The sequence below is a fragment of the Plectropomus leopardus genome, chromosome 8 (assembly GCF_026936395.1).
Source record: "Plectropomus leopardus strain MGB_pleo_1.0 chromosome 8, ASM2693639v1, whole genome shotgun sequence".
Taxonomy (NCBI): Eukaryota; Metazoa; Chordata; class Actinopteri; order Perciformes; family Serranidae; genus Plectropomus; species Plectropomus leopardus.
Window position 1 is genome coordinate 24393075 of NC_142183.1, and position 20204 is coordinate 24413278.

At 40.3% G+C, this 20204-nt stretch overlaps 3 protein-coding genes across 6 annotated transcripts; all 3 read left to right on the top strand.

Moving 5' to 3' along the window:
• The first annotated feature begins 1128 nt into the window (after positions 1 to 1128).
• LOC121948350 (uncharacterized) lies at positions 1129 to 9357 on the top strand. 3 transcript variants are annotated; one of them, XM_088081228.1, is made up of 8 exons: positions 1129 to 2878; positions 3527 to 3680; positions 6148 to 7297; positions 7497 to 7627; positions 7756 to 7919; positions 8212 to 8366; positions 8652 to 8737; positions 8858 to 9357. In XM_088081228.1, the coding sequence occupies exons 1-8, from the start codon at positions 2732 to 2734 to the stop codon at positions 8959 to 8961; spliced, it is 2091 nt and encodes a 696-aa protein (XP_087937354.1). In that variant the 5' UTR covers positions 1129 to 2731; the 3' UTR covers positions 8962 to 9357. The 3 variants fall into 3 exon arrangements, with proteins under 3 accessions (XP_087937354.1, XP_087937353.1, XP_087937355.1); XM_088081227.1 differs by having other exon boundaries at positions 1860 to 2878; positions 7494 to 7627; XM_088081229.1 differs by having other exon boundaries at positions 1869 to 2878; positions 3548 to 3680; positions 7494 to 7627.
• A 1895-nt stretch (positions 9358 to 11252) lies between these two features.
• Positions 11253 to 13391, top strand: gjb1b (gap junction protein beta 1b). 2 transcript variants are annotated; one of them, XM_088081230.1, is made up of 3 exons: positions 11292 to 11400; positions 11932 to 12012; positions 12308 to 13391. In XM_088081230.1, exon 3 carries the CDS (start codon positions 12322 to 12324, stop codon positions 13147 to 13149), a length of 828 nt encoding a protein of 275 aa, XP_087937356.1. In that variant the 5' UTR covers positions 11292 to 11400; positions 11932 to 12012; positions 12308 to 12321; the 3' UTR covers positions 13150 to 13391. The 2 variants fall into 2 exon arrangements, with proteins under 2 accessions (XP_087937357.1, XP_087937356.1); XM_088081231.1 differs by lacking the exon at positions 11932 to 12012 and having other exon boundaries at positions 11253 to 11400.
• A 568-nt stretch (positions 13392 to 13959) lies between these two features.
• On the top strand, positions 13960 to 19012 carry LOC121948405 (gap junction alpha-3 protein-like). Its single transcript, XM_042493800.2, has 2 exons — positions 13960 to 16080; positions 16963 to 19012. The coding sequence occupies exon 2, from the start codon at positions 16981 to 16983 to the stop codon at positions 18052 to 18054; it is 1074 nt and encodes a 357-aa protein (XP_042349734.1). The 5' UTR covers positions 13960 to 16080; positions 16963 to 16980; the 3' UTR covers positions 18055 to 19012.
• The last annotated feature ends 1192 nt before the right edge of the window (positions 19013 to 20204 follow it).

Here is a 20204-nt window from a genome sequence, read left to right on the forward strand (position 1 = left end):
AGTGCCATTTAGCAATTCTAATGCCCATTACCACTTTGTCCAATGGGTAGAGCCAAGCCTGCAGTGCCAGCATTAAAGAGCCAGGATGCCTATCAATCTGGCTCTTGAGCAATATCACTGTAGGAAATGTCTGTTGCCCCACCCACAAGATTTAGGTTCTAGATCAAGTAGCAGCTTGACAAGTTCAAGCAAAGAGCACTGGAAGAAAAGAACACTGTGTGGATAGTATTAGGTGTAAAACCATAGGAATGCAAGTAGCAAATTGCATTCATTCTTCTAGTTGGTGGGTAATAGTAGCTGGCATTTAGACATTAGCACCAGCTTGTTTGTTAGCACATTAGAGCAAGTATTGAAAGCTTGTATCACTGGCAGTCTCTGCCTCCGGGCTAACTGTATTTCCCGTCAAGCCTTACAAGTAAAAGCATTGTCATCCTTGCCCAATTAAACCTGAAAATATGAAAGTTATAATAAGGATAATGCTATCTAACATCAAATGCAGTACACTTATTGGCATAAATGTTGCAAACATGTAAATGAGAGTAAACTTTGCTCTGTTTTTTCAGTTCCTATTGACAGAATTCAGCATACAGCTATTTGTTCTGCTCCCAGTTTCTGTTTTGTTGTTGTTGTTCTACTTAGAAATCTGCTGACCCAGAATTATAGTTTTCTAAAAAATGCATTTTGCTCTGTCTCCAAACACACTTTTGCTATAATTAGCAACTCACCCAATATATGTGCATGATCCATAATGCATGAATTTTCATAACAATGTTATTTACAGAACTTTTATACTCTATATTTTCTTCTCATTTTCCTCTTTCTCTGGAAATAGGAGACTCAGCACACCTGGAACTTACTTCTTTGAATTATTTAGTACACACTTCAAGTTTCAAGTTACTTATTATCAAATACACAACAATTACAGAGGCAAAAAAATAGGTCCTCCATAGATGACAGCTTTCTCCTGGTGATGTGTCAAGCATTTTTCACCCCCCTCTGTTTGTTTTGCATATTAGAAGCAGTGGTGCATACAATCAGGATACCCTAGAGGGTGCACCTGTAGAAGTTGCAGCATATCCTTTAGTTCATGCTAAACCTTCGCAGCATGCACAGGGAAAAGAATTGTGTTTGTCATGGTATCTGTGTGGTAATTTCAGGTCAGGTCCTCACTGGTGTGGACACCGAGGAACATGAGGGTGCTGACTCTTTCCAGCTTAGTCCCTCTGGTGGTGGTGAGTGCTTATCCTTATCTCCACATAGGGTCTGACTTAGCAGTGGCTGTTTTGTTTAGGAAAAACACATTCATATTAAAAAATATCTTATTGTAGGGCCAAGAAACCAAGAGCATAAAATGTGTTCAGGACATCTTTATTTCAAAAATAAGAGATGTTGACACACAGTCTTCGGGATTAGGGCCCCCTCATTCATATGGACCCAGTACCCAGGCCATACTCCTTTATCACCATATTAGCTTTGGTTCTTGAACCAGCTCTTTTCAGGACTTTTGTAATCTTGGTACTATCTAGTGAAACAGCTCGCATGTCTACCAGTTTTGATCAGAACCATTGTAATCAAGGACGTGTCATCCACGGAGGGCATTACATAATGCCAAACAGAAGGGCGAAATGGCAGATTGCACTGAACCTATTTGTTTTGATCGAAAGGACAAGCATGGAGCAACTATTAATGAGACCACTGCATGCTCCTCTTTATTGTTGCCTTCCAACCAGAGGATTGCTGACACAGCAAAAAATGTTGCCATGGTTCACACTTTAGGTCAAACAAAACCTGCTATTTTTTTGGTTTTTGAACCACCTTTTTGAATTTTTAACAAATTTATTTTTGGTTGAAATGCTCTGGATGGTTCAAAATGTGTGGAAACTGGAGTTCCATGTTGGTGAAGAAGGGGTAGTGTCCATCCACGTCCCTGATAAAGATGCTCCCAAACTCTAGCATCAGTGTGCAGTCATAACATTACATTTTATCTGACTGAAGCTTTTATCCAAAGCAACTTGCTAAAGGTGCAATCAACCATATGGCTACAACCCCAAAAATAGCAAAAATGATGCAAGTTCATCAGCTTTATTAAATCTACTTCAAATGCTACATGTTATGTGTCATTTGTGACACTAGATGCTTTCCTTTGTGTATTCACATGAAAGTATGCATCACATTACATATTTGCTGATTCTTAATATACAGGACCAGCAGGAAGAGACCACCGCCCTTTTGGGATAGTTTTTAAGTTCCCACTGTCCTTTAAACTCAAGTGGTGTGGGAAAAAATGCACCGAAACATTGCTTGCTAACCGTCAGAAAACAACAAGAATCCTTCTTTAAAATCGTTATAAAATTTCGGCTGAATGATAAGCTGAAGAAAGACCAGGACACCCGCCGCTCTTCCGGTGTGATTTAACCACAATCACTTCGCAGCGTTTTCAACATGGCGGACACCGGCATCCTCCGTGTTTGACATCTGTCTGTAGCGGAAGAAAGAGCAGGACAGCTTTCACCAGCTGGAAGCAGGAGGAAGAATTCATCAACGAGGACAAGGAGAAAACGAAGCTCCGGCATGAGAAACCTAACAATGTGAAGCTGGGAATAGCTAGCACCTTCACTGACATTTTCAACCTAGCTAGTTGGACAACCGGCTAGCTAGTAAGCTAAGGTTAGCCGGTAGCCGTGCAGTCAGAGACCGGGCCGCGGACCACCGCTGTCCCACCCACACGACCATGACTCCCTCACAGCAGCAGCAGGTTGTCCACCGGCAGCTGCAACCGTCATTGATCACCCAGAGACTGCAGCTGACTTTAAAACTGTTCTTGCTAGAAAATGCCCGAAATACACTGGAACAAGAACTTCTGAACCTCACTAACAAGGTAAATGTCAGCGCCACTTTCCGAACATTTGACTTTATCATCATCTGCAAAGCGATTTAGCGATTTAGCAAGCTAGCTAACAATCCACGTGGGCAGATCCTGGTAACATTTCTCCTGACACAATTACAATTTGGCTAGTTAAGTAAACTTAGTTGACACAGATTTCTTAATTTTAGCGAAAGACGGATAAAGAATGTATGAAATTATTGCCAAACCTGCAAACAATGCAAATTTTCAGAACTGTTTTTTTGCAACTAATTAATTAGAAGATATCATAAAATTGTGATCAGTCATGTTATCCCCCAAAGATTTCTGATAATTTTCAGTTGGTCAACAAAAGTTGTTGATCAATTTAATGGTTATGCATTAAGAAGCATAACACTACATATCAACATTAGATCGGAAATACTTAATTGATCCCATGGGGAAACTAGGGCATGTTACAGTTACTCTCATACCATGTGTGGCTATAGATGAATTATATAAAAAATAGCTATAGAAATGAGAAGTATTCCAAAAACAGAGGATCATTATGCTGCAGTATAGGCTATAACACATTATAAATATAGAAGTACAAATGTTTTTTATTCATATTTTTGAATAATCACAAAGAATCTTTTCTTTTTTTTGCTGGTAACATCATTTCAGCTCGTCTCCCTTTTCCTTCAGGCCTATGAAGAGGTTCAAGGTTTCCTGAATTCAGCATGCCCAAATAGTGTTTTCAGCGATCTCACAAAGGCTCTGGATTTGAAATGTCAAGTCATGGACAAAGTCTCAGCTTTATTAAAGGACATCGCAGTTGGTAAGTCAAGAAGTAATCGTCCAATTTTAGCTGCTGATGTGACACTACAATTACTCATGGGAGAGACAAATGTACCAAATTTCTTAATACAGTATGAATGCCTTGTGCAATGATGGGGAGTAAGAAGTTACAGGTTACAGTGTTAAATAATTATATTACAAAATAAATAATTGAAATCTGTTACAGTCGCTGTGAAAATATTTGTAATGAAATTACATTTACTAATCAAAATGTTGGCGATTTAAAAGGGGTACCAGTTGAATGTACGTTTTTATGTAGGATATGTAGGATATGCTTATATTTAGGATATAACATGAATTCTGTTGCTTCGCATCTTTTCACCATGCAGGAATACCTTCTTTTGGCATATTTGCGGACAACGCAGCTCAGCAAAGCAGTTCATTCATTTGGCAGTATGTGCTCAAATTTTGACCATTGTTTTTTATTCGTTCTCTTGTTTAAATTTGCACCGCCTCTTATCTGCCAATCAAATCAATCCTCATTTTTTTAAGCAACCTGAGTCTTGGCTGTGACCAGCCAGCCAAGCCATGCTTGCCTTATCTAACTCGCCACTTGGCTCGATTACCAGTGGTACTGGTGGAGAATTTAATGTTACCTGCAGAGTCTGCAGGTATGTAGCTGTGCATTGCTGAGTGAGATAAGTGTGGTGGAAGTAAGATCAAAAGTAAATTTACCAGGAAGTGGTTAATAACAGGTTTACAGATTATGACAGCAACACCAGCACAGTGAGCTGCAGCATGTGCGCTGGTACAAAAAGGCAGTGGTGAAAGAACCATTTAGATCCCTTACTTCAGTAAAAGTACTAATACCACTCTAAAAATACTCTACAAGTAATACTCTACAAGTATGTAAGTATTATTAATAAAAACTAGTTAATGTACTTTAAGTATTCAGAGTGCAGTAAAATGTTCCTTGTCATTGTTTTACTATTATATTTTTAGATGAATATTTTTGCTGCATTAATGTGTTGATGATCCAAGAGCTGATCAAGAGAGTTTATTTAGCTAAAGAAGTTAGAGAATTTTTTTCAACACAAAGAAACACTTTATCTCTTAGTTCATCACAAACATTCAAAATCAACACGTCTTGGCCCTGTTCACACATTTTCCTTGTACAAAGAGTTGCTCCTTGTGACGACTTACTAAAAATCTTTATGATTTATGATGTTTTCTTTGAATTCACCCTTACAATTAAGAATTGGGTATGGTAAAGATAGAAGTTATTCACAAAACATCTTAAAGTGATCACTGAGATATTTGGCAACTTGAAAAATGCATCAGGTCAGCCCTGATGACTTGGGTCTGTCTCAGTCTCATGTTGTGACGCAGTTCATTTCGTTTCGACTGGGCGTTCACACCTTGGAGGCTCACAAAAGGCGACTAATCACACCTTTTAAAAGCGTGCATCATACCTAGCAACAGGGTCAACCACACCTTCTCACTAAAGTAAAAATCTGTCCCTTCCTGTCTCTGAGTTGCTTTGAGAATTTGTCCAACTCTGTGAAGATTTGTGGTTTTCAGTGGACAGGACAGGCTGAAAAACTGTAATCTGAAAAGTAACTAAAGCTGTCAAACTAATATAATAGAGTAAAAAGTACAATATTTACCTTTAAGATGTAGTGGAGTAGAAGTAAAAGTTTGCATAACATGGACATTCTCAAGTATCTCAAATTTGTAAACAGGGAGGAAATCCAGGCACTCCAAATATGTGGAAAATAAGGAGGAATTACATTAAAAAGTCTTTATTGTAGTGGCTAAATAAAAAAAAACATAACAACAACACAACATGTTTTGACCACTAAAGTGTTTTTAAAGCCCTGACAAAGACCAGCTTTTGTTGTTGGCTTTTTTAATTGTTTAGCCTCTGCAGTAAAGGCTTTTTAATGTAATTCCTCCTTATTCGCCACATTTTTGGAGTGCCTGCATTTCCCTCCTGTTTTCCTGCACCCAACACACATTTTTGAACTACATTTGATTATACAGAGCAGCCAGTCATCTCTCTCTTTATCTCAAATTTGTACTTAAGCAAATGTACTTAGTTACATTCCACCACTTCAAACAGGATCCACTGGTTTTGCGTTTGTTTGATGCAGTTTTATGACCGGTGAACTTTTTCAATTTATCGGCTATTGACAGACAGGCCAAAGTTAATTTTGGACCCCGCTTCAGTGCTGGTAATTTAACAATATTCCCTTCTGGGATCCGAAAAGGGCTTCTAACATTACTGTAAGGCTTTTGTTACCAGCGGTGAACAAGCTTTACACTGTACAGTTTGATTACATGTTACATTTTCAACTACTAATCTGTAACCGATTACATTTTAAAGGTAATATCCCGACACTGTTTATCCACCATCAGCATTACACATTACACATTTGCAGCACTCATTCATTTAACCAAACATTCTCTTGTTCTGCTTTTTTCTTTCTTTTTTTAAATCTTTACAGAGCACCAAGTTTGTGTTCAGCCTGTTGTCAGAAATGGAGTGCGAACAAGTCTGCTTCAGCCACTCAGAGACAGAGGGATCCTAATGACGGATGTTGTCAAGTTTGGGCCCATGTTGCAGAATTCGCTCATGTCAACCTCCATAGCCAAAGCAGCCCAGGTGCTTGGAGCCACACTGTCCCTCCAGCAATTGAAACATTTCCTCATTTCCCAGCCTGCAGCAGTCCAGCAAGATGACATGATATGCAGCGTCACGTCCAGCTACAACAGTGCTGTTGTGACTACGAGCTCATTTTCTCACTTAGAGGCTGAAGAAAAAGAACACAGTGTTGTTTTTGAGGAGGAACGCCCAGCAGATGCTGTGATTCTTCCACCTGTGATTATTGAGGGACCCAAGATTAACCCAGAGAGGCCGCCTCCACCACTACTACTACCACCTCCCATACAAGCTGTACTCCCAGAGATCAGTAATCCTAAACCAGTGAAAATAGCACCACTAATTAGATGGGGATGTGAGGATGATGTCCAGGTGCAACACCAAAAACAAACATCCTCTCAGCTGCTTCACTTCCTCAGAGTAAAAGCTAAAAACGTGGGTGCGCTAGAGGTCACTGTCACCGAGTGGAGTAAAAGTATGTCGCCACAGTCTCCCACCCAAAAAACACAAAGCTACCAGTTCAGACATGAAGTGACAGATGATCTGATCAATGCGCTAGCGCCGAAAATGTTATGTGCAGACATTGAAAGCCGAGCCCCCATCTTCAGAGTAAAAAGAGTGGAATCAAGCGGCTCTCTGACCTACACTTGTGTGATTGCTACAAACACTGAATTGTGGGATATTGCAGACATCTTAACAGAGGTAGGAGAGGGAGACTCTAAACCTAGCCCCTTGGAAAGTAAAGACTGCCAAAGTGGTACATCTCAAGTAGAGAACTCCTGTCTTAACGTCCAGTGGGAAACCCAAAAAGAAACTGAACATGAGAGAAATTCTGCTGGTGCGAAAACCTCAGCAATCAACAGTATTACCATTCCCGAGTTCCAGATCCGGAGGTTTGAAGAGACTGAGGTTGTGGTGTCTCATATTGTCAGCCCGGGCAGCTTCTACGTCCAACAGTCAGGCTCTGCCACGAAGCTGCAGGCGCTTGTCACAGAGTAAGTCGTTCAGCATGGATTCTAATCGCTTGCCTGCTTTTTCTCAGCTTTTCTCACTGATTCTCTGATCACATTTACAGAACTTAAAGAGCCACTTATCCTTTTTTTTTTTTTGTTCATTACGGCTTTCTTTGTAGATTTTTTTCTCTTTTTTTAATAATCCACATGTTTCTGGTTGTCATTATTTTTTTTGCAGCAGCTGGAAAGTCAGTAGTTCATATGCCGAGCAGAACTGCATTCCAGACATTGGAACCAAAGTAATGGGTTGGTTCCCTAAGCAAGAAAAATGGTGCAGGGCTCAGGTGACCAAGATATGTGGAGTGAGCAGAGGTAGGTCCAGTTTTGTGTGTTAGGGTGGTTGTGCATATGCATACCTCTAGATGGTAGCAGTGTCACTTTGCTTGCCACTTGGGAGTTTCTTCCTAGATCTTTTTTTCCCTCTATCTCTTGGATGTCAGATAATAATGTCACTGATGGTGCTGGGAGTGAGACATCCATCACGGTGGAGGTGAAGAGGCTGGACCATGGTGACACAGCCTGCCTGTCGCTGTTGAACATCAAGGAGCTGACCCCAGAAATGGCTGCTCTACCACTTCAGGCTGTACAGGTCTCACTGGCAAATGTTAGTGACCTTCTACATATATATATATATGAACTGCGGTTTCTCTTGTGTATCTAGAGTATTGCATAACGCTTTCACTGATGAACACATTTTGATTCTTAGAATGCAGATTATCCCTCTCAGGATTTGCATACATGGAAATGGTTAGCACACTGTGCTCAGCTGCAGGAGTGCAGACTCAGACAACTGGCGCTTGTCCACGTGATTAGTCACAGTCTTATCTATTACTGTGATAAAGGAAATGATTTATCTCAGTTCATGGTTATTTTTTGTTTGTTTCCTCCCCCCCTAGGTGACGCCTGTGAATGGGAGTGATTGGTCTAAGGAGGCAGTGGACTGGTTCAAAGCAATGGTGCACAACAGAACACTCTTTGCCAGACTTTACCCACAGGGGCCCAAAGTTACTGTCGAGCTGTTCTTGGAAAAGGGAAAGCTCGGAGCTATGAGGTACTTAAGGATGCAACAGTTATTTAATACTGATTTGTAAATTTAGAATTAACAGAATTGTAAAAGGCAAAAAGCTGTCACTTCACTGATGTGTTTGTTTTTGCCATCAAGTGTGCCCTTTAGTTTTATTTTACCAGCTATAATTGCACAAGTTATGTTTGTGCTGAATTAACCAGTACAGTAACAGAATTTTATGTTGACCTTAATAAGTATATATACTGTAAAGTTTAATGACCAAAAGCTGAACAATTACTGAACTGTACAATGATATTATCTTCATCTCAGGAGGGGAGCATCACTGTCCTTGAGGCTGGCCCAAAACGGACATGCAAAACACAACAAACTGAAGAATGTCGGCCTCATGAAAAGCAGTAAGTAGAGTTACAGTTACAGTTTTATCCCAAATTTTGCAGCTACAGTAGGTGGCAGTATAGTCTGTGTGACCAAAGCAGCACTCACTTTCACTGACAGTCTTGTGTTTTGCTTTTTAGGCACTATGCAAATTAAAATGAGGAAACAGGACTCAGAGTGGGAGAAATTTCTTATCTCGTGCTATACTCAAAATAAGAATTCAGAGAGCAGGGAATATGCATAGTTTTGGAAGTGTCTGGCTTGTTCGACAGACCAGTGTAAAATGTAAAATACAAATTTTTGGTCTAACAAGATGCACGCAAATCTTAACACTGAAACATTTACTGATTCTTAAATGTGAGATAGAACATCCAGTTTTGATTGACCATCTGAACTTACAGTGGACTTTCTTTTTATATGGACAAACTGCTCTGATTGGCACTTTGCAGTACAAGGACAGGATATTTAAATGAAAGATTTGATATAAATTAAAATAAAACTGAAGTTATTGACTGTATTAGTAAACATTAAGTAGCATGTATCATCTTTCTTGTGTATTTTTATGTCCTATATTGCAGTTCATAAAGTCAAAGCTAAGTGTGTGTCAAGATAATGTTCTGTACAACATCACTGGAACTTACATTTTTTGATCTTTTTCTTTTCTTTTTTTTTTAACTTAAGATCCATTTTTTTTAGAGTAACAATTTGTGACTATTTAGTTTAAATTATTGACCAAAAAAGTGTGCAACAAAGTTTTTTTTAATGTGTATATGGTGTAATGGTATGGTATGGTATGGGGACATGAATAATCAGTTGTGGTGCATGTTGCTTTATTTAGTACACGTCCCCCTTTACTTTGTACTTTTCCTTTAAAATGAGGAGGTGTGTCTCAGGTCCTGGTTATTTCAGCCACTAGACGGTGCCAGTTCAGTCAAACCACCTGCCCTCTATTAAGTGATACTTCATCTGTCTGTGTGCCACATAGTAGGTCTTCTGTTATTTCATTTTTTAAGTATCACTTTCATTTCATAATATTCATTCTTAGAGCCTTGTTACCTTGCTTTTTATTCTTAAGTTCTTTTACAAAGGCAGATTTATTAGTTTACAATGTACACTATATCTCTTCTTTAATAATAAAACAGTTATCTGCAAGTGTGTCCTCTCTGTCTGTGTATATTGTGAAGTACTTAATCGTCTATGGAGGGAGTATAAATGAGGTTTAGTTCATTCAAAGAATAACCAGGCTATGCAAACCCTCCCACTACATCTGTCATACGTGACGCAGAAAGGCTCATGGCACAGTGAACTGCTGTAGGTCATCTGATAGTGTGTGACAAATGACCACATTGTGTTTTCACTACTGTAAATGATTGTTTCTACTGTTATAGGGAGGAGTTTGACCAGAACAAAATGTGCATTCTCACTTAATTATGAATTATAAATCTTAAAAAGCATTCACATACTGTACTAATACTCATTCATAATGAATACAGTATGATTTTTTCCCCAGTATTTTCAGAGATTTTATGAAATTATCGATAATTTGGTGGCCACCCTGCTGTAACTCTGAGGACCCCCTAGATGTCACAGACCAACTGTTAAGACCCAGGCCCTACTAAATATATAAAATTGAGTTGCATGTTAAACTTGTGCTATATTGACATGTTGGGCAGTCTAAAGTGCCTTGTATAAACACACCTTTGTATGCTGCATACAATATTAAACTCTTAAAATAATAACTGACAGATTCGTATATTTCTTCATAATGTATTCATTTGACATGATTATAGGCTATTATCAGTATTGCATGCTGTAAATTAAATGGGTTGAAATTTATCTTTGCCAATATGTTGGCTCATGTGTATTTTAAGACATTTCAATAAAAAACAACAATAATTTGGCAGCCCCTGTGGTCGTGCACCCCTACTTTGAAGACCCATGATTTTTACAAAAGTAATTATTGGTCATATGTAGTTTAGTCCAAAAAAAATTGGTCACCCTGTAAAAACAGCACCTGGCACATAACACAACAATTTACAAGTTAGTTTAATCTTCATAGTTACAATATATTTGCTTAATTTGCAGCATTGTGGCATTTTCATTTGCAACACAGTTATGTTATGCAAAAATTATCTTGATAAAATGGGAAGACTGGTCTTGATCAAATCTTTTGTATAAATTTAAATCTTTTTGTATAAATGAGCTAGGACTGGCTTTACTGGCTTTTATTCTCTGTAATGTTTTATATTAGTAAAACAGTTCATGTATTTTATGGATAAATCTGCAAACCTGTTAGTGACTGTGCTCTCGATGACAGTGCCTCAGGTCAAAAGCTTCCTTCACTTCCCTGCCCTGCCAAGCACAATAAATAATGTGGCAGGCTGAGGCCTTTTGTGTCCACACAGATTCCTTCTTTTGCCCGGGGTAGGCGGAAATCGAGGCGTTTGATCTGAATTCTAAAGAGTCTTGTTGCAGCCCAATAAAGGCTGCCATTGTATGTAAATAGTTTATATAAGAGCATATGACTGCTACGGTGCAGGGCACTGGCTAGTGGCGGAGGAATGATTAGCATTTTCCAAACGCATGGTGTTCTCAATCCAGCCTTCTGGCTCGCTAAAAAAACAAACAATATTTTAATTCATTTCTTCTTTGTACACATTTTTGTGTACCACCACAGCTGAAGGTAAAATGCTCTATCATTTCATTGTGTTTTGTACTAACGCTGAAGTGTGCAGTGAGGTCCGATTTTATGTGAGGGATAGCTGACATGCTCCATTTCCTCGACTTTACAATCACTTTCCATGTTGTTTAACTTATCATCACCCTTTACAGTAAGTTTATTTGAATGAATCAGCTTTTAAAGTGTGATATGAGTTTTTTTTTTTTTTTTTTGGCAAATCTCGTGAAGTCTGTAGCCTCTCTTACAAATAACAGAGGTCTCTCAGTTGTCATCTCATAATGAGATGGATGTCTTGCCGGTTCCTTGGAGAAATTTGCTGGCAGTCTGTCAGTCTGTCTGCAACTGGGCTGTAGGTCAGTTTGGGAGTGCAGTATTAATACAGGGTGAGTAAATCACGTGGCTCGTCGAATGTTTCGCAATTGGCTTTGTCCCGTTGCGTCTTATGACGGCGCACGGCAGTAGGCCATCACCCCTGCTTTTATACGGCCAACTTGCTACTTGGCAATTCTTTTCTGTTGTTCCTCACTCTGCCAGCTTGATGCTCAGGCCAAACCTCAAGATGGTCATCTTTGGACCCGGTGCTGCTTACGCCGCTTGCACTGCTGGCTGAGCCTGGTAAACCTCTAAAAACTACTGTTACAATCAGAGTTATAGAGAAGAGTTAGATTTTTATTAAATTACTTATTATTAGTTGTTGTGGACGACAATTATAACTGAGTTATTAGAATTGATAACTTGTTGCTACAAATTTGACTTTTGTTCACTACAAATGGTGCATGTAGAAATTTGTCTAATATATTTTTCCTGAGAGACATTCTGACAATAGTCCCTAACTTTAAATTGTTATACAGCATTGACATGGTTCTAACAGTCTTGGCTTACATTCATGTAACCTTTTGTTAATTTGCAGACCTGGAGTCGAAAATGAACTGGGGGACCTTTTATGCCGTGATCAGCGGCGTAAACAGGCACTCTACTGGCATCGGACGCGTTTGGCTCTCCGTCATCTTCATCTTCCGCATCCTGGTCCTGGTGGTCGCTGCTGAGAGCGTTTGGGGAGATGAGAAGTCCGGCTTCACCTGCAACACCCAGCAGCCCGGCTGCAACAGCGTCTGCTACGACCAGTTCTTCCCCATTTCACACATCCGCCTGTGGGCGCTCCAGCTCATCCTGGTCTCCACCCCCGCGCTGCTGGTGGCCATGCATGTGGCCCACCGACGCCACATCGACAAGAAGATCCTGAAGAGGTCGGGCCGCGGCAGCCCCAAGGAGCTAGAACACATCAAGAGCCAGAAGTTTCAGATCACCGGAGCTCTGTGGTGGACGTACATGATAAGTATCATCTTCAGAATCATCTTCGAGGTGGCTTTTCTTTATATCTTCTACTTGATCTATCCTGACTTTAAGATGGTGCGTTTGGTGAAGTGTGACTCGTATCCATGCCCCAACACAGTGGACTGTTTTGTCTCCAGACCGACAGAAAAGACCATATTCACTGTGTTCATGCTGGCAGTGTCTGGGGTGTGTGTGCTGCTTAACCTGGCTGAGGTGATATACCTCATCGGCAGGGCTTGCAAGCGGTGTTTACGAGGCCCTGAGGATGAGTCCAAAGTAGCTTGGATAAGTCAAAGATTGTCCTCTTATAGGCAAAATGAAATCAATCAGCTGATAGCAGATCATTCTCTCAAGTCGAAGTTCACTGTGACCAAAAAGAGCCCGATTGAGAAGGGTGAAAGGTGTTCTGCTTTCTGAGACTCTGCCCCTCCTGTTCCTTTGAAACTAACTGACAGTAATCACACGTCCATGGAGCATGTTGCTCAGTCACGTATTCTGTATATCTGATCGGTAGCACACACACATAGACCATTTATTTATGTTTTATTCAGTCAATCACTTATCGATTCATCTGTTTTTTGTTAGTTGCTGTTGAAACTCGTCAAAACTATTTGGAGTCAGAGGTGAAGGTTAAAGGACCATACCAGTGTTTTGTTTTTTTTTAAAAAATGTAATCACATTTACTGCAAATGGGCATAGCTGATGATGGTGTCCAAAATTTGCCAAAGGCTCAAGTTTTTTGTGAGGTCTTAGTGGTTTCATTTGAAAACGATATGACTAATTTGGCTATGTGCAACGTTTCTTAAGTTCGAGAAACCATTTGTGTAATTGTTGCTTGGTTATACAGTTCAAGCTATGGATCTGTTTGAAAATTCTGCAGGTGGGGCGCCTGGTGCCTCAGTGGATACAGCCGGCGCCCCATGTACAGAGGCTATGTCCTCGCTGCCGTGGCTGCAGGTTTGATTCTGGCTTTGGCCCTTGGCTGCATCTTGTCCCCTCTCTCTCTTCCCTTTTCACGCTTAAAACTGTCCCATTGATAAAAGGCAAAAACGCCCAAAAATAATCTTATTTAAAAAAAAAAAAAGAAAGTTTGTAGTGAAAGTGCTTCACTAAAAGGACTAGGAATAGTCATTATCAGGTTTTAAAAGTAAACAGATTAAAAGCTATTTAGTATATAAAAACAGTAAATAAAGTGTAGATAAAGGTGAGAACAGTAAAAGTTAAAGTAAAGTAAATTAAAACTGATAAAACTATATTTCAAATGGTACTTAAAGGAGATCCCTGACCTTGCCAACCTGATTTCCTCCGAAGGATCATCCCAGAGCCTTGGGTCCCTGTAATGCAACAAAACTTTACATGAAAAGTATGGGTCGCACATTTTACAAAGTTACCTGAAGTCTTTAACGAATTCATTTACATATTTTATTTTATTTATTTAAAAGGGACCATTTGCAGTTTAAAGACAGGACAGATGATGATTGTCACACTTCATTTTAAGAAGGCTTCCCAGACAGCGCAAAACCTAAGAAACTACCAAAAAAAAAAAAAAAAAAAGAAGAAAGATACAATTTTGGAGTATGCTAATTAGTAATACATGACTTTTGGTAAATTGGCCAATATGTGCAACAACACTGGCATGATCCTTTAAAGAAGCAAAGATTACAGTAAAGATTAAAATGCTGGACAGAAAGTAAAGCTTTTATTTACATCGATATTATTGTTCATGTGTGCCATATTTACTTACAGCCGGAGTCAAAGCTGTGGGTAAAGGGGCATTTAAAAGCCAGGTAATGTCAGTAACAGCCCTTTAAGACCATAACAATATTCTTAAATTATTCTTTAAATTTTAACAGTTTTAGTTATTTGACTTTGCTAAACTTTGTGCGTAGAGCTGTAACTATTATGTAACTTGGCATACTGCTATGGAAACATCATAACAGTTGGTGCTAGAGAACCAAAGAAAGTTTTAAAATACTGTCCCGATATGGATATCTGTCATTGGATATTATCGTTCCCCGAGTGATTAAAAAATACGATTAATTTGAAAACAGTTATCCACAAACCTTTCTCTACTACTGACCTATTATTAATATTTGTTATCTCTACAGAGTAGTCATAATGGTGCACAGAGCAAAAGTTCATATCAATAAACCTTATAAAATCCCGATACTGTACATATGTCTTTGTATATCTTTGTATTCTATTGTAAATACTGCATACTTACTTCTCTCTAGCTTTTCTGTTTGAGATCATGCGGTTTTTATTTTTGTTTACAAAAAATGTTTGAAGTGGATCTACATTGTAACCAACAGTTGCACTTGCTTCCCTTAATTTTATATAATATTTTAGATATTATTCAGTATCTCTCTGGTCCTGAAAACATGATGTCTCATACGCTGGTATTTATTTATAAAGTTATATACATTTTAGCGTACATACAAAAACCCTGGTGTGGACATTTATACCTAAATGTACATATATGAATGAATACCCTGGTAAACAATCCGGTTAATATAGAATATAGGTTGAAACTTCATATGTGTACTACATAATATAAAGAAATAAACTGCCTGATGATTTGATGTTATTTGAAGTTATTAAGCATATATACAACATCTGAGTTTTTTTCCCAGTAGTTGTACTAAATGGGTAAAAATTGACATTTGTCAAAGGACTGTAATGTGAGTAATGATACAAACAATGTTTTTTAATACTTTGACTGGGGCCCATCTCATTACTGGTATGTCAAAACTTTTCTCCCTCCCCTCACTGTGATTTGTAACTTGATACAAATGGCTACTCATCTCCAAATCGTGCCCCCCATGATAGGAGAGACCCTCGTGCTATATTTAGACCACTTGTGGCGAGACAGACTTAGTGGATACCCTCATTGGCCAGCTGCCCCGTCACTCACTGTAACAGGCGAGTAGGGGGGCTTTAATAGTTTACATTAGAGAGTGTACCCTGTGCCAAATTTAACCACAGAGGGGAGGGGAGGAGGGAGTTTGTTGAGGGAGGGCAGGCCGGACATGGTCGAGAGTGTGTCCAGCACGTTACGTGTGTGTGTGTGTGTGTGTGTGTGTGTGTGTGTGTGTGTGTTGTGGTCAGTGGAAGATCCTGAGGCCCGGATCCTGACTCCTGCCTGAGCTGTATCTGAAGACTTGAGTCGGTGGGTTTGTCGGTGTGGAACGGAGGTTTGCGGCCAGCAGAAGTCCACTTTTCCTGTCCATTCAAGGGCATTGCTGGGGGCCTGAAGATTTGCACTGAGGCCTGTCAGTGAAGCAAGCGGCCTCATGGACCCTCGAAGACGTGTAGGGATTCACCGCGGGGGATGCATAAGCTGACGAGGTGAGTTTATCAAGTAAGTGTAACTCGTCTGTGATTATTTGTGAAGTTGAAACTGTGTGCCTTTTAAGGAATTAAAGTTTTGACAACTTACTCAGGGTGCATGTTGTGGTTAAAGGCTATCATTTGTTTACAGGCTATCTTGTGTGGCAACACAGCAAGTAGCCATCCACACGTCTAATCTTTTTTCTAATAATATTCTTAAAATTACTGTCTTTTGTTATGTGGGACCACATAATCTAAGGAGTATACTTGGTTAAAATTGAAACTACAGCTGTTAAAACACTAGCTAGGTTTATTAGTGGTGGCTCCCTTAACATCTTTTTATCTGCCACATTTCAGAAATTACCACAATTGATTCTCCCTCACAGTAGCAAACTGTGATTGTGCCGTTCTGCTACTGTACAGAACATTCGTCAAAAGTAGAATATATTTATACCGTGATGTGTTACGGGAGCTGACAGTAGCGACATTACTCAACAGTTTCTAATTCGCACTTCCACTCCTGCCTGGTGTGTGATTTCACCTCGTCTGTGGATCAGGTTGCCGTGGCTCAGGCCGTGAAGGCCGGTAGCCGCGGAGTCATGACTGGAACCTGTCTTCCCCCCTGTCCGCACATGCCAAATATATACCCACCTAAAGTAAATATAATCCTGTCTGCGTCCACGTGGAAAAGGCCACTACCTGCTCAGGCGGAGCAAACACCCTCAGTTGTACACTCGGTTAGCAGCTTGGCTCCCTGGAGACTCATTTGAGCTCTGCTGAAGACGTTTTAGAGAATTTGCTGGATCACTGAAGCCGACTTTTACCACTGGATTAATATAATTTCATGAGTCACAAATCAAATCACCTATTTTCGACTGCTTTTTCTACCTCCACTCCCAGGTCTGAGCTCACAACGCCATGGGGGACTGGAACCTGCTGGGAAAGCTTCTAGAAAAAGCCCAGGAGCACTCCACTGTGGTGGGGAAGGTGTGGCTCACTGTCCTGTTCATCTTCCGCATCCTGATCCTTAGCGCCGCAACAGAGAAAGTGTGGGGCGACGAGCAGTCGGGCTTCACTTGCGACACCAAGCAGCCCGGTTGCGAGAATGTCTGCTATGACATCACTTTCCCCATCTCCCACGTCCGCTTTTGGGTGCTACAGATCATCTTTGTGTCCACACCAACGTTGATCTACTTGGGACACATCCTCCACCTGGTGCGGATGGAGGAAAAGCAGAAAGAGAAGGAGAGGCACCATGCACATCATTTAGAAAAGCAGGGCCTTATTGTGGAAGGAAAGCACAAGAAGGCTCTGGTGAGGGACAACAAAGGACGAGTGCGTCTGCAGGGGGAGCTCTTGCGGACATATGTCTTTAATGTGATCTTTAAAACTCTGTTTGAGGTCGGCTTCATTGTGGCTCAGTACCTCCTGTATGGCTTTGAGCTGAGGCCCATGTACACATGTGACAGGCCACCCTGCCCCAATGTTGTTAACTGCTACATCTCACGCCCCACAGAGAAAACCATTTTCATCATCTTCATGCTGGGAGTGGCCAGCGTGTCTCTGTTCCTCAATCTCATCGAGATCTACCACCTGGGCTTCACCAAGTGCCGCCAGGGCATCACCTTCAGGAGAGGTGAGTCCCCTGAGAGTCTCCCCAAGGAGCCCAAGGAGCCCACGGTGCCGTACGCACCCAGCTTTGAAGATTACTTCCACCAAGTCCAGCCGGCTTACCCGCCCGCCCCCAGCTACGACCTCTCTCCTCTGTCTGATGGCACAGACTCGTCCTTCCACCCCTACCACAGCAAGGCGGCCTACAAGCAGAATAAGGACAACTTGGCGGTGGAAAGGAGCAGCAGCAAGCCAGAGGAATGTGACCTGAAAGGAAAGAAGGGAGCAGGATCGGCCCCTGGGTCACCTACGCAGGCCAGGCCCGGTCGCAGTGCCAAACACAGCAACAACAAGACTAGAATAGACGATCTGCAGATATGAGGAGGTTTATGTTTCTCTGAGGGTGTCTTAAATTGCTGTGAGGGGATCGTGTGTTGTTTGGAAGCATTCTCACATGCTGTACCGACGCCCCCCCTTTAAGATGGCCCAGGTTTGACTCATTCCAGCTTTGACGAGAGTGACATTTATAGGGCAGACGGGGAAGCAGCAGTTGTACAATTATGTGTAAAGACTGCTGTGGGTCAATAATCACATTTGTAATGAGTTTAGACTTCTGCAATGAAGCTCTGCTCCATTGAGAAGTGTCCCAGCTGGCTTTTATTTATAAAAAAAAACGTATTGGATTAAACATTAGACCGTAGCATTAATGGTATACAGAACACCATCTGTGGTAACACCATATTTTCAGTCAATGTTGTGAAGATATTTTTTTTTAATCGATTTATGTATGAATTTATCCACTACTAACTACTGTAACTGAGAACCTACCAAATCAACAAAAAATAGTCTGCTCAGGTTTTACATGAATGTGAATGAACCCAAAAAATGCACCTCCAGGTATCAAGTTGCCCAAACTTTGGGAACAGAATCCAGGGCAGAAACTTGCTCAGCGCTGGCCTGACCTCATTTGAGGATATCAGATAGGAGCGAATAGTTAAATTTAACTTCCTTTAACTGTTTTGAGGTCACCATTTAGCATAGTTCACTTGCTTAGACTTGAAGTGAGAAGTTGTGCAATACCTGACAGCACATTGGACACTGGAAATACTGTAATTCTAGGACGCGCCTCAAAAAGAAATTGCACTGGTCTCAGGAGTTCAACACATTTGTGCTGCCTCTTTTTTGTTGTGACAGCCAGCGAGCACATAATTATAAGCACATTGTTTTGTTTATCTGTGTTTATACTTGTGTTTGTGCCGTTTGTTTTCTGTAAAGCACTTGGTGACAACCATATTTGTAAAACTGCTTGAAATAAATCTGTCTTAAATTTGCAAAGTTAGCAGTGCGTTTATAATCTTGAGTCTTTATCACACAAAAATTGGAGTCATTTATCTGTGACACATGTTGCAACTGTTGTTTTATATTCCTGAAACAAATAAATCAAGATAAACTCAGGAGGAGAAATGAGAATATTGGTAATATTTATAGACACATTAGCTTGGACATATAGAAGCTGTGCAGACATACAGAATCTTTGTTTTTTTAAACTTTTTAAATGCTGAATGCCTGAAATTAGAATCTAACAGATGTAGTTTTAGTCATCGCTATCCACCCACAAACATTTCAACGTGTTCAAAACTGACGCGCTTGAACGGGAATAAACATGTCATGTGTAAAGACTTTGCTGTCTGCATATCCGACACATGCTTGTCTTACACTTGTCTGCCGGGAAAACACACCACGCAGGCACCCGTGGTATGGAAACTTGAAATTAATGGCATAGCATGTTCATGACGAGGAAGTTGTCCCATAACTTTGGAGTGGTACATCCATCATTTTCTGTCAATGCTTGAGGGGAGAAAAATAGACTTTTAACTTAAATGTATTAAAACAAAAGAGTACATTCTCTGAAAAAAAATCTTGATGTGCTGAGATGTGATGGAGTGCAGTCTGGGAAAACCTTTCTTATATTTTAGTGTGTTGTGGTGCCAAAAACAATGTGTCTCAATAGTCTTTGATTTTAAAAAAAATATGCCACGTCAACTTTTAAAAATGAGAATAAAACACAAAGGCTACTCAAAGTTGTTTTAAGACATACATCATCTTAAGATGTAATAAAGTGATCATCTTTGAGAAAAGGGGTTTCTGTGTTTTTGAAATGTTGACAGATGAATAGAAGAATCATGCATATAGATGGATATCCAGAACTTTGAAATGCAATACTTGTCGTGTAAGGCCAACATTTCAAACTCTTGTTGCATCAGGGCTTTGTAATCTAAAGGTTTGTAGTTTGAGCGAATCACGTAATAAATGTCTGTGATTTGTTAACATTAGATGACATGGAGCAGTTTGCTCTTTTCGTGTAAAACTGCCATGGCTTTGATCAGTGTTGGCCTTTATGTTTTGTAGCTCTGCTAGTGGAATTAATAGCAGCATGATCACCTCTGACACTCGTGACTTCACAAGAATGGTGATTTCAGTGCAGTTCATCTGAGGGAATGTACAAGAATTACTTGGGTGGGGAGACAGGC